Source organism: Anomaloglossus baeobatrachus, chromosome 7 (assembly GCF_048569485.1).
Source record: "Anomaloglossus baeobatrachus isolate aAnoBae1 chromosome 7, aAnoBae1.hap1, whole genome shotgun sequence".
In the NCBI taxonomy this organism is placed as follows: Eukaryota; Metazoa; Chordata; class Amphibia; order Anura; family Aromobatidae; genus Anomaloglossus; species Anomaloglossus baeobatrachus.
In genome coordinates, this window is record NC_134359.1 from 100354577 (window position 1) to 100369522 (window position 14946).

At 41.9% G+C, this 14946-nt stretch overlaps 1 protein-coding gene across 1 annotated transcript in view; it reads right to left on the reverse strand.

Annotated features, from left to right (window-relative positions):
* The window catches only part of SPAG16 (sperm associated antigen 16), a 1446914-nt gene that overhangs the window by 378542 nt on the left and 1053426 nt on the right, over positions 1–14946 (reverse strand). The window contains exon 15 of the mRNA XM_075317532.1: positions 9034–9160. Within this exon, the coding sequence (XP_075173647.1) occupies positions 9034–9160 (127 nt within the window). The remainder of the gene's footprint in view (positions 1–9033; positions 9161–14946) is intronic.

Sequence of the window (14946 nt, forward strand, 5' to 3'; positions counted from 1 at the left end):
TGAAGTGTACCGGGATATACTTTCAGCCCAGATTCAGCCAAATGCCGCAAAGTTGATCGGACGGCGCTTCATAGTACAGATGGACAATGACCCCAAGCATACAGCCAAAGCTACCCAGGAGTTCATGAGTGCAAAAAAGTGGAACATTCTGCAATGGCCAAGTCAATCACCAGATCTTAACCCAATTGAGCATGCATTTCACTTGCTCAAATCCAGACTTAAGACGGAAAGACCCACAAACAAGCAAGACCTGAAGGCTGCGGCTGTAAAGGCCTGGCAAAGCATTAAGAAGGAGGAAACCCAGCGTTTGGTGATGTCCATGGGTTCCAGACTTAAGGCAGTGATTGCCTCCAAAGGATTTGCAACAAAATATTGAAAATAAAAATATTTTGTTTGGGTTTGGTTTATTTGTCCAATTACTTTTGACCTCCTAAAATGTGGAGTGTTTGTAAAGAAATGTGTACAATTCCTACAATTTCTATCAGATATTTTTGTTCAAACCTTCAAATTAAACGTTACAATCTGCACTTGAATTCTGTTGTAGAGATTTCATTTCAAATCCAATGTGGTGGCATGCAGAGCCCAACTCGCGAAAATTGTGTCACTGTCCAAATATTTCTGGACCTAACTGTATGTGAAGGAGGCCTGAGGCAGTAGTCATGGGCGAGGGGCTCCTCAGTAGTCCTCCTTCGATGGGCCGAGACCCGGCCACCTCCACAGAACACAGGGGTATCAATTCATTGCTGTGATCCTGGCTGGGTGTGTGGTCTTTGCATGTGTAAGCCATACCTGTGATTAGATTATTGTGCAAACCAGAATTCTTCCGCTGGGGAGTCAACAACATAGACTCAGGATACTTTTTCAACAGTCTTTTACTATAAATTACACACAGTACTTCCAACAAATCGATACTGTAGACACAACACTTGAACATGTTTTGTACAGCATATTTGGCTTTAAGACTCACTTTTACTGCCGGCTGCTCCATCATCCATCATTCCTGGTACTACAGCTGCTGTTTGCCAATCCTCCCCCGAACTGTCTGGCACCATAGCCCCACATGATAAAGTCATATAGTCCTCCCGGTCAGGTTCTCATCCCACCAACGGGGACTCGTTTTCTAGAACTGTGTCGACCGCCATCAGACTTGACTTATCTACCGTGACCGACCTGTTCAACCAGGTCTATGCCAAGACTTCACTTGAGGACTCGAAATGCTGCAGTCAACCCACTGACCGGTAGACCTCTTTAGAATTTGAGCCTGGCACTTATGACTGTGGGACAGAGGTGACAATCTACCCATCCCCAACTGGAGTCCTTCCCGCATGCTCTGTTCCCGGTTTGACCCTGAGGGGCTGATCATAGATGCAACAAACACCTACTTACTTTGGCTTAAGGTATCTGTAGGGGATGCACACGTCTCCTGCTCACAATACTACCCAGTAGTACAGCTTTCTACTTATAACTAACTAAACCAAGATAGAGAAAGACTGTATCCTGCAGCTGGCTCTTCCTCCTGTGGACTGTCCACAGAGCTTAACTGTTTCCTGCCAATAGTTCTCCTGTTGCTAAGCAGAGTCTAATCTTTACACTCATGAAAACTATTTAAAACCGCCACTAGATGGCCACACTTATACATAAAAACATCCCCATATTTAGACTTCAAGCAAATGGGTGAAGAGTCCTATCTGAGCACGCGCCACCTCGGCAACCATTTTCTGGAAGTCAATCTCGTCAACTATGGGAGATTCAATGGAGCCCACATTCCACCGGCAGATTAATAACGCCTGCCACCGCGACACTCCCGAGCCCGCAGTATCATCAACCCTCCTGAGCTGTGACATTTCCTCTTCCAAGCCTACAGCATCGCCGACCCTGACTCCTCTAAGCCTCCTGAGCCACTCCACCACTGCCGCTCCCCCTGGTGAGATATTATAAGGCACATAAGAATTGTAAGATGGACCCTCATTTTAACATTGAAAACTATTTTTTCCTAATTTCCTCCTCTAAATTTGGGGTGCGTCTTATAATCCGATGCATCTTATAAAACGAAAAATATGGTACATACATAAACACAGTTTACATAACTATAATAGAACGGCGATCAGTGTCTTTACAACAGGAGCATACGGTCGGTCCTAGTCCACCTTCTAACATGTATGTGTTCAAATTGTATTTTTCATGAATAGAACATGTACCCATTATAGTCTATGAGGCTGTTCACATGTCTGTGTTTTCTTGAGTATCGTATGCTAGTGCAAAAATCATGGAGACACGCGGATCAAAACATTGATAACAGTTGGACCAGTTTTTTACATACGTGAACAAACACAGACGTCTGAATGAGGCCTATAGCCAGATTCACATATGTGTGTTGAGGTCCATGATTCACGGCCGACTGTAGGTCTCCAAACTCAGCAGTCTTATGAGATTGTAGAGTTCACCATGAACCGCGACATATGGATATGTGAATGCAGCATTAGTCTAAAGGCGGCGTTACACGCTACGATTTACCTGACGATATGTCGTCGGGGTCACGGTTTTCGTGACGCACTTCCATCATCGTTAGCGACGTCATTGTGTGTGACACCTACGTGCGACTCCGAACGATTGCAAATAGGTTGAAAATCGTTGATCGTTGACACGTCGTTCACTTTCAAAATATTGTTCGTCGTCTGGAACGCAGCAGACATATTGGTACATTTGACACTCTGCCAACGACGAACAACATCCACATGATCGCCTTGGTCAAACAATATATCGCTGAACGATGTTGTGTCGTTTGGGAGATTGTTACGTGTGACCGCTAATAATTTACCTATGTGCGATCTCGGCAAATCGTAACTACGATCTGGGCGTGTCACATCGCTACTGAGATCTTCAGATAAATCGTAGCGTGTAACGAGGCCTTAACACAGCAATTTAAAACAAGAATACGTGCGTCAGTATGAGCTGCTGATAATTGTCATTCATGAATCTCTTGTTCTTATAGCAATAAAGACAAAAAACTACCATAAATAACAAAAACACCATATGAGTCATATAAATAGGGTTTTCCACACTTACCACGTATTCACAGGATAGGTGATAAGGGTCTGATCATTGGGGATTCCAGAGCTACGACTCCCTAAAAATACAGACTAGGGTGTTCCCTGTCTCCCATTTAAATGTAGTGGTGGTTGAGCGCATGCACTGCCAATCCAGTTAAAGAGGACTAACCACCAGAATTTTCATATATAAACTAAAGCCAGTGCTATACTGGCAATATCTTGCTGATTCTAAACATACCTATAGTTGTGAGATCAGATGTATACTTTCTGAAATATAGCCAAGTAAATTTTATGAAATGCACTGTCATTTGATTGATAGCAGCTACTAAATATCTAATAGGTGGGTCGGGTTTTGCAGTTATTCCCGCCTCTGTCTGCCTTCCTGGCCTTCCTCCCTCCCTCCTCCCCCTGTAATAACTAAGACGGGGATGAAGGACAGGCAGGAAGACAGGGGTGGGAATAGCTAGCAAAATCCGACCCACCTATTAGATATTCTGTAGCTGCTATCAATCAAATAACAGTGCATTTCACAAACTTTATTTGCCTGTATTTGAGAAAGTATACATCCGATCTCACAACTAAAAGTATGTATAGAATCAGCATGATAGCGCCAGTATAGCACTGGCTTAGTTTATATCTGAAAATCCTGGTGGTTGGTCCTCTTTAAACAGGATATACTAGACCTCGACTCTTGTGACTGATGGGGGTCCCAGCACTTAGGAATCTGAGAAAACTCTATTGAACATAGCGGAAGATGTATTTTGACCAGCATTTCCACTAGGTATGATCTGTTCGTTATAGGAAATTAAAAACAAGATTCAGTAATGCAGGTGTGAACAGAGCCTTATGAAATATTAGCTGTTACAACACACAAGTCGTCTGGGCTGAAAGTTATAAAATACATTCTGTTTTTATATCATCATACTAAACAAATTGATTGTTTATTAAAAATTTGTGGAATGTTCGCAATGAGAAATGTCATCAGGCTTCCTACAAAGCAGCTATTACCCGATTGATAGACAGGCATCTAATAATAGTGTAAAGACAATTTACAACATGTTTTATGTTCTGGGGTTTTATAGCGCTATTGTTCTTTAACTACCTTTGCTGGCACACACGTGAAGCCAGCATCAACCGAGGCGCATAGGGAGGGTGATATTAATCAGTACTATGCAATGATGAAATTGAAACCAAGTGCGTTAACTACCAGAGGCAATAAACAAGAGCATGAAAAATATTCTAGCGTTCAGTTACACCACAAGTATACAAGGTTCAGACACTGATTTATAACTAGATGTTCACAATTTTCAGGCGCCACACTTAAGAATCCATTTTCATGATTCTAAAGAGCCTCAAGAGTCTTTTATATTCCCAGTATCTGGTTGCAAACCACTGGGTCAAATTTTACAACCTTCTCAGCAGGAATTTGTGATACGAAGCCAAATTTTCCATCTGAAATACTCAGAGCATGAATGAACTCATATTTTTCAGCTTCTGCATCTCTTTGTATTTGCGTTTGGTTAGATGGTGTTTACAGGCCAATTTGTAAGTGGACAGGGCATGGCTAAACAAATTTGTAAAAGAAAAAAAATTATAAAAAGTGCTCAGTTATCCATTAGCTGAGGCCCCAGCTGTCACTGTATGAGCCTTCTCCTCATGAGAATTAAGAAGGTCTTTGGGAATGTGTAAATAAAGTCTGTTAAAGACTGCAAATACTTAGGTTAAATATCCATTTAGATGGACAGACCGATGATACAATCCAGCTGCCGATCGGTAAACTTTTACTGATCGGCGGTCGTTTGAATACCTCGATACACAAGCGGACTAAAACAAACAATACACACTAAGTGATCTATACTAAACCACTCAGTGCACATGAGCTGCCATGTTTTGTGGCAGCACAAGTCCTGTGATGAACTTTTATGCAGCCCTAAAAAAATAATTTAAAGACGCTCATTCATCGGTGATCGGCAGCCTGTTTACATGGCAAGATAATGGTGAAATGAGCATTTTAACTATGTTCATTGATGATTATCTTGCCATGTAAATGCCCCTTTAGGCTACATACAAACATCTGTGCGACATGTCCATGTGTTACCAGTTTTTTTTTCTTAGACAACACACTGACTCATAGAGTTTCATTGATCTATACACAGACTCGGCCATTTACGTCCAAGGGGATCCACATTAAACAGAAGAAACACGAAAAACAGTCTTATCTCTTCAGTTTTCCATCCCGGTCAATGGATAAATTAAAGTTCAGGCAGTCTACCTGCTTCAGATTTTAACAACAAATTAGAAAGAAACAAATGCAGGACAGATGCAAAGCGAATGACAAGTTATAGTAATAATCAACACGGATGTGTGAATGTTGCGTAAGGCCTGCTTCTAAAGGTACCGTCACACATAACGAGATCGCTAGCGAGATTACTGCTGAGTCACGGTTTCTGTGATGTAGTAGCAATCCCGTTAGCGATCTTGTTATGTGTGACTCCTACCAGCGATCAGGCCCCTGCTGTGAGATCTCTAGTCGTTGCCGAATGGTCCAGGCCATTTTCTTCAAAGGCGATGTCCTGCTGGGCAGGACACATCGCTGTGTTTGACATTGTGTGACAGGGTCACAGTGACTGCTGAGATCGTTATACAGGTCGCTACTGCGTCCTGTATTGTTCCTGCATCCTTGGTAAGGTCTGACTGTGTGACATCTCACCAGCGACCTCCCAGCGACTTACCAGCGATCCCTATCAGATCGCATCATTTTCGGGATCGCTGGTAAGTCGTTGTGTGTGACTGGGCCTTTACAGTCCAACTTTTAAGTCCCAGTATAGACCTGATGTCTGGGCCGGCCATGGGTATCCTAACTTGAACTCAAAAGCCTCTTATTTGCCTATGATACTGTTGAGATTGGGTCAGGAAATCTGCAGCAGAACCATAGGTAGCACTCCATTCTCATGAAGGTCGGATATGTGAAACCTAAAGTAAATATCCACTTGTAAATGACAATACATTACTAGCTCCAAAATTCAGCATCCTGCACATTGTACTTCCAACCTGCCATAACTATGGTCCAACATCAGAAATATTTTTTAAAAAATAAAATAACAAAAGAGAAATAATGCTCTTACAGCCATTAAAATTCATTGTGAAATCAATCAGAATTTTTGACCTTCAAATGACAAGGTTTAAAGATCACCCATCACAAATATGCTGGCAGAAATAATCCCACCGAGTACACATTAATGACTTGAGAGATCCAATTGCCGGGAAGAACAGAAGAGAGGACTTAAAGCGTTAATACAGGAAAATGTATGCACCATTTATGCACAGTACCAAATATATTGCACCAGTATATCATTCTATATAACTTGATTGTAAAATAACAAAATGACAAAACAAAAGAACACAATGCCCTTGAATTATTTCCAACTTTTCGGTGTACTGAAAGATAGTCAGTAGTAGATTGCTTGAATTTGATCACTTATCTAAAGACCTATTTAGCCGAAACGATGCACTGGAATCAAGCATTCACTAGAACTATCATTTGCCGATTATCAGTTTGTGTAATTAAACGCCGGCAATCACCCGATGAATGAGTAAAACACTTGTTCATTGGGTAATTACATAATTCATACTGGCATCAAAATAATCATTATTTATCACCTCACACCGTCATGTGTAAGCAAGAGATATAGCCAAAAATTATGATATTCTTTGCACATAAATGATCGTACTATCATTCTGCGCACACAGAATTCTGGATAGCCAGTTTTATACATAGCTGTATGGTAGTCATTTAACCGCCTTGGTCAACAAGTATTAATGCACCTTAACAGGTAGAGATTATATTGGGGGGGACATAGAGAGAAGAGGGCCCTGTGCAAGAACAATACTTATGTCTATTCATTCCAATATCTCATTATAATGAATAAGGCTATGTGCGCACAGTGCGTTTTTCGAGGCGTTTTTGCGCATTTTTCGGGTGCGTTTTTGGCCTCAAAACTGCAGGACTTTGCTTCCCCAGCAAAGTCTATGAGTTTTCATTTTTGCTGTCCGCACACATCTGTTTTTTTTACCTGCGTTTTTGAGTTAAAAAAAAAAAAAATGGACATGTCAGTTCTTTCCTGCGTTTTTCTGCGTTTTCCCCCCATGCAATGCATTGGAAAAACACAGCAAAACGCATAGATCAAAAACGCAGCAAAACGCAGCCAAAACCGCATGCGTTTTTTGATGCGTTTTTTTGACGCAGGTGCGTTTTTGTGCGTTTTTGGCGGCCAAAAACGCACAAAAACGCAGCGTCAAAAAGACGCAGTGTGCGAACCTAGCCTAATTCTGCCTGCTTTGGAGGTGGAAGCAGGCCCCCTTACCTTTTGGGCAGCTATACAGATTGCACAAAGGTATGTCTACCCCTGAACTTTATATATATTATAACACAGTGAAGGGTGTGGTGCTGCATGGAAGGTATATATATATATTTCCCAGCAACTGCCCACATCACACTGGTGAGCAGCAAGGAAAAAGTTCAAACCTGGCCTGGACCTTCTCTGCAAGTCCAGGTTTTTGAGACAAAATCCAAGATGCACAGCTGCAGGATTAGCACAGGCAGGGAATAAGGTCAAACCTGGCCTGGATCTTCTCTACTAGTGGGGGTTTTAGGACAATGTCCGAGGTGCACAGCTTCAGGATTAGCATAGCATAAATATGTAGCCAGAACTTTTGGGCTGTGAAGCTGAAGTAGGTCCTGTGGGAATAACATACCTGAATGAACTGAAATGTCTGGAACCTTTGCTATGCTGGTTGACAAGCTGGACTTTTCCTTTGCATACCTTGCTGATATAGAACTGCGTTTTTCTCTTTTGTCATCAGTGTTAATAAAACACTGGCTTTTGGACTGAAAACCTGTGTGTGCCTCTTTATTGCACCACTGCCATTGCATGTTTGGCACATGGCATGGTGCCACACTGTAGGAGAAGCAGACTAAGAGAAGTTGCTAATCTCTGAGAGGCAGGAGCCTCTGTATGGAACACAGCTGAGGGACGTCAGCCTGTATTGAGAGACTGGCAGAAGTCAGACAAAGAGACTGCCAGGAGGCAGTGTGTGTGAGGAAGCTGCCAGGCTGCCATGAAGAAACCTCATGGAGAGGTGTGTGGACTCACTTTAGTGAATGTGTGGAGAGACTGCTGAATCTCCTAAGAAGAACGGACTGAGAATCTGTGCATTAATCCTGACTGGAGTCAGTGTGATCACTGGGCGAGTCCACAGTTAAACGGATTGAAAAACCATGTTTGTTTATTTTGCCTGTAAAGCTGCAAGAGGTTCATGTTTGTGTTTAAGTTGCAAGTGTGGTTTATGTGGCTTTAAATAAACCAACTGGACTTTTAAATGGAAATGTGTCCCTGTGTGCCTCAGTTATAGCATGCAAGTGAATGTCCCCCAATACATTCAGTGAGAGCAGCCTCACAATATATATATATATATATATATATATTTATATATATATTACACACACGTCAGAGAGCACATTACACACAATACTTTATATGTCCTAAACGGATGTTATAATACATTATATATCTGCAAACATATAAGCTGTTATGTATAAATATCATATATCACCAATGGTGAGCTTAATCATGATGTTTTACTCCCCAGAGGATAATCATTATACTGTATAATGTATATAAGCACAATCCATTTTTTTCTCTTTTTTCTCATTGTCTTATTTTTCAGAATGGCTTCGCTGAATTTGGCAATCTTACCGCTAGTTTAGATAACAATCATTGTGTCTCAGTTTATTCTTTTTGTGATCTTAAAAGCAATGGTTGAGACTAAAGAAGCTTTACTTACTGTATGTGATATTCCAAGATTTAAGTCTTTTTATTACGAGACGTTTGCCACGCATTGAGGATTTCATGTTTCATCCATCTGACATAATTGGAGTTGAAAAACCAACATCATATTTCATGGAAAATGTTTTTGGATTTACCTGATGGGTCAAAGGCCACCTGATTTCCAGGGTGAGGACCTGCGTCGACTGATAACATGGCTGATACCTTCCGCACATCCCAAAGCTTCAAAATACCATAGGAATCACAGGATGCAATTGTGTCTCCCTAAGAAAAAAGAGAAAATTGTTACAAAGCACAGATTTCAGGAAACTACTGACAGAGATGATGTAGAAGCCCGGGAACAAGCTGCAGCTGTCAACATTTGTATTTTTATAGGTGGAATTCTACATTTTGGTTAATGAGTCGTAAAACGTAACTTTTTATGAAAAATAAATTAAACATATTAATCTCTGTCACATGAGTGATCTAATAGAGCAGTTTTCAAAGAAAATGACTGGTAATAAACAGTATAGTAAATTTAATGATGCAAACTACAAATAAGAAATTAGGGCATTTTAGAAAGTGCCAACAAAAGCCTAGAGTGGGTTTTTTTGCATTTTTTACCATACAAATGAATAACCCCTCAGGCACACTGCCGAACTCCAACTCCGTAAAAAGCTGTAATATGGCACCCGCAGTAGTGTACTGGCCCATATCTTAATGCCGCCAATTTCACATACGTAGGGGTGTTTTGACAGATCCAAACATAATCCAAGAGAAACAAAATGTGTCATGTTCTTTTGGATGCCAATTTAGGAATATATCTAGTCTAAAAGCATTTCTCTGTAACACGGTAAATAGCACAACATGCCTAATGCTTATCTACTCATGACGTAAAAAATTGAAAAGGGCTTTTCCATCACAAGAATTATTCAAAAAGTAGCTGTAAATAGTCAGCTACTTAACTAACTACTATTTTTCGGAGTATAAGACGCACTTTCTTTCCCCCAAATGTCTTATAATCTGAATGTAGGGCTGCAGGGAATGAGGGTGCTGCGGTGAAACGGGTCATCGGGTGCATGAGCAGGCTGTAGCAGCGCCTGCCGTGACCACGTGGGCCCGCTCATTTCATATGCATCCTCCCACCCATCATCTCTCAGCGCTGAATCCAGCGCTGACAGGTGGGTGGGATGATGGGCGGGGAATGCGCACATAATAAAGAGCCGGCCCGCATGATCACCCCTGGCAACTACAGCCTTGAGTAATCATGTGCGGCTATATTCACTGCCCTCCGCACATCATCATCAGCGAGGGTCGCAGTTAATAAGTATACTCACCCATCACCGTTGAATGCAGCATCGTCCTCCTGTCTGCCAGCCGTGCTGTGTGTGGAGACTAGTGGTGCACACAGCGATGATGTCATCGGTCACGATCACCTTAAAAGACTTTCCTAAACCTCCAACTACTACCTCCATCCTCCTTGCCTCCCTCCAATCCTCCTTCCTGTACGCCTTGGGGCAACGGAACCGGGCAAGACCACCCCGTGACGACGCAGAGAATCTGCAACCCTGGCCCGGCAATGAGTAGGTTAAAACACCTGCCCCGTGGGGCGCTACATTTGCTTTCGAGGTGGCTTTCCCAGCAGTTTTGTCCTTGTTCTTGTAGCTTTCACTCTATACTATTAATTAGAGGGAATGGGCAGCTTAGTGACAGAAGAATGAGCACGTCATTTTCAACTACTTCAGAGTTTCTGAACCCTAAAGTGGTTATAAGTGACATGAAATGTAACATGTGCACAGCAGTATTGTTATGATAATGCTGTGCACTATTTTAATTTTATGGGGCATTTTTACAGCACTTTTTAAGGTGGATATTGGTCTGACGCCACCTGAAAAAAATGTGTGCACAAAGCCTTATAAGAATTAAGCGGGCTTTACACGCTACGATTTCACTACAGCGATCTCGTTGGGGTCACGGAATTTGTGATGCACATCCGGCCACTGTAGCGATCTCGTTGTGTGTGACTCCTAGGAGCGATTTTGGATCGTTGCAAAAATGTCCAAAATCGCTCCTCGTTGACATGGGGGTCCATTCCCAATTATCGGTGCTGTCGCTGGGGCGAAGTTGTTCCTCGTCCCTGCGGCAGCACACATCGCTACATGTGACGCCGCAGGAACGAGGAACATCTCCTTACCTGCCACAGGACAACAATGTGGAAGGAAGGAGATGGGCGGGATGTTTGTTCTGCTCATCTCCGCCCCTCCGCTTTCATTGGGCGGCCGCTTAGTGACGTCACTGTGACGCCGAACGGACCGCCCCCTTAGAAAGGAGGCGGTACGTCGGTCACAGCAACATCACAGGGCAGGTAAGTACGTGTGACGGGGGTGCGCAAATTTGTGCACGACGGGCAGCGATATGCCCCTCTCGCAAAAACGATGGGGGCGGGTCTCATGCTAGCGATATCGGGACCGATATCGTAGCGTGTAAAGCCACCCTTAGTGGAATTAATATGTATCCTGAGCTTGTACGCCCTTAAATTTGAAAATGTTTCTCCCCCCACCCCAGAACCCTAGAAGAGTATGTTTGGTCATTACACATAAGGAATAATGTACTAAAATTTGATCATTTCTATAATGCTTGTGGGCATGAAAAACTGAAGCTGCAGTCCCAATAATATCCAAGGCCATTCTGTTTTTCCTCTCAGTGATGTCACCACACGTCACACTATCCAGGTCACTATGTATGTGCCAGAAGCCTGGTTTTGAAGCTCCATAGTCTGCACTATGTGACCCGAAGAGTCTGAGGAGCTGTGCGGTCACTCAGAAGAGAAGCGGAAGAACGTTGGATACCAGAGAAGACATACACATATACACAAGTTTAGCACAAAAACAAGAAAACAACTTAAGGTGACGACTACTTGTATCTTCACATGAAGCAGATTTTCAGCAGCGTATCAGCGTCTTATCTACAGCAAGATCAGAACCTGTTAATTTTTCTGCAGATTTTTTCTGGCTTTGCCTTAGATTTCACCCTTTGCAGTAAAAAAATTCTGAAATGAATTAAGCACAAAGCATTGACATGCTGAATTTTTAAAATCTGCACCGCATGTCAATATTCAGCAATTTATAAATGAGATTTCTTGAAATCTCACCTATTTAGCTGAAACTATACTATGCTGTAGATTTTCAACATGTAAATCCAGCAGCAAATTAAGATAAATCGAGAGAAAAATATATAGAACCTATATAGCCATTGCCTTGTGTAGGTTAGATCGCTAACACATGGATACCCAAAGCAGGCTGGTTTCTTACCTAATGGATATTGATGGATGGATGTTAGTCAGGCTATAGATATATTACCAGTTTTGTAATAAGCAAATCAAATAGTATATTCTGAAAAGTTCACCCATGAGCACTCAAAGTACTAATCAGGGATGCATAACAATTAGAAATGAGCAGATCCGTGGAAGTTCGGGTTTGGCGGGTTGAGCCGGACTTTAGATAAAGTTCTGTTCTGGACCCGAACTTGACCTGAACCTTGTTAGAAGTCACTGATTGGGCAGTTTGGCTCTCCGCAGTGCGAGCCAATCAAACCCTTCAAGCAGCTTGCACTAGGCTGGTCACCAAGCACAACCGAGCACAGCGATGCCCGCACGAGTGGTTAGCCTACGATAACTCCAAATCTGAACTCTGAATTTTTATAAAATCTGTATTTGGTACAAACACTGAACTTTAAAATTTGGGTCCACTCATCTCTAATAACAATGAATTATCATCAATTATCAGCCAGCATTCTAATTAATAGTTTCCATGTTACAATTAAAAAGCACAAAGTAAAAAAAGTTGAAAATGTAAAAACTGGAAAAAAGTTAATGAAAAGTTATTAGATGCTAGATCTTACATTCGCTGACTACCTAAAGAGAAACAAAACTCAACAGCTAATCCCCCAGCCAATGCCATACATACATTTCTAAGGTCATTTCTGAATGCTCAATTTAAAATTATGAAGCTGTTTGCCCTTAGAAAGATATATACAAAAGTTATGCAGAAATGGAAGATACACAGTAATAAAAGAAATGTTTTGCCTTTGAGATGTTGTAAGCTATTTAGATTTTGAGGCTTAATGACTAAATTATTATTTTAATTATTAGATAATCACCATTGTGTATAGCCAGACAGATTAGTACACACTTCTCCGCTTCTGGTATCATTGTATCCTATACAAAACGTTTGTTTGGTCTCCATCCAACTCATGTAAATAAAATGAGGTTTTAAATGATAACCGAACATGAAGGAAAATCATTCAGAGTAAGGACATGTTAATTTTTGCTGGAGATTAACCCTTGAAACAGTAAGACACAGCAGATAAAGCAGAGAGTTGGTCATAAATTTTAACATTCATGTATTTATCACTATGAATAAGGACAAGAATATTTATATACTGTATAGAATTATTTATCAGCAAAAAAAATCCTGAATTTTAAGGCCTCTATACATTTTAGATTAAAGAGGTTGTCCAAGTTTTTTGCAAAAGTCAGCAGTCACTCTATGTGTCTATCACAGGGACCAGATGACAGGATCGGGACACCTAGGCTGACCCTCAGACTGTGGACCCTGCGCTGTCCCTCAGCTCAGAGGTACGCTTGATGGTAGCAAGGTCTGAGTCACCAGAGTGTCCTTAACGCTTATCCAAGCCCTTATGAAACTCCCCTCTCCCACCTCCACCCAAGGCGTGAGCTAGGACAAACCCCTCAACTAACATGAACAGGGGAAAAAACAAAAACTCATACACCCGGCAATCACACACAAAGGAGCGACTAAACGTGCACAGGGGGGAACATAAAAGGGGGGAAGTAAACAACTAGGAGATGTCCACTCCGAACAGTAAGCACACCATGAACTGGTGCAGTCAGCACCAATGCTGTAGCCAACACATCAAGTAGCAGAGAGGGCTTCTCCCACTAATTTCACCTTCTGGCCAAGCTTCTGAATGAATGAGAATAACCGACACCCTCTGCTGGAAGCAGAGGGTATGTATAGGACCTGGGAGTGGTCCAAACTGGAAATATCGGACCAGGAGACAGAAGCTGCTGGAAAACAAACTGACTTTAACCCTCTCTTTACCAAAGGAAAGGGAATCCATTTAATCAACAGAGTCTCACAAGGTAAAGTGAGAATCTGACCCAGAACCTGTTAATAATCTCTAGAACAGAGAGACGACCGTGACAGTGTCACTCTATGTGACTGCAGCCTTGTGAATCCTCACATTGTGTGCACTGTGCACTATTAGGATTCTCTGATGCAGAGCGATCATATGATCACATAAAGTATACAATATACAAGACAGCAAATTCTCTAAAATGTCATGCAACAAAAACATTTTGGGGCTCTGATTTTGCTGTAAATAAAGCAGCTAAGCTGCAGACAACTCGCACGCAAGTCACGTTGCGTTTGCCTTGCATTGACATCAATGGTTAGTGTGTTGTGTGTGACTTGTAACCAGTGACAGAAAATCCAACACATTTGGAAAAATATGAGACCGTGTCACAGGTCTCACTATGACACCCCCGTAAATAATTACATTCTATGTTATAATCTTGCTTCAATTTAGTGTTGCACGCCGTGTAGACCTAGCCTTAATGTCTAGATTTTGGTAAATTGTATTGTATTTACTATTTTAAAACACAATTAAATAATACATTTTCCCTTAAGGAAAAGGATTGCACAAGAAATGCAAAAATCAGTATAGTAGCCCACCTCTGACAAGCACACTTTGACACTGAGTTAAAAAAAATATTTCTTTGAAAAATATTGCTGATTTCTAATGCATATAAAACATGCAATTCAATTTGTAATTCAAATGGAGCAGGACAAGATGCTAGCCCACCTACAATATGGCCTTGATTCATCAAGCCACACCAGAAATCTTCACCCAGTCTGTGACATAAGTAACACAACAGCTCGTAATGAATTAGCTGTACCGTCACGTCCCCGTCAGGGGCGTAACTACCTCGGTCTCAGCGGTCGCGATCGGGCCCGGGAGGTTAGGGGCCCATGGCCGCCCGGCAGATC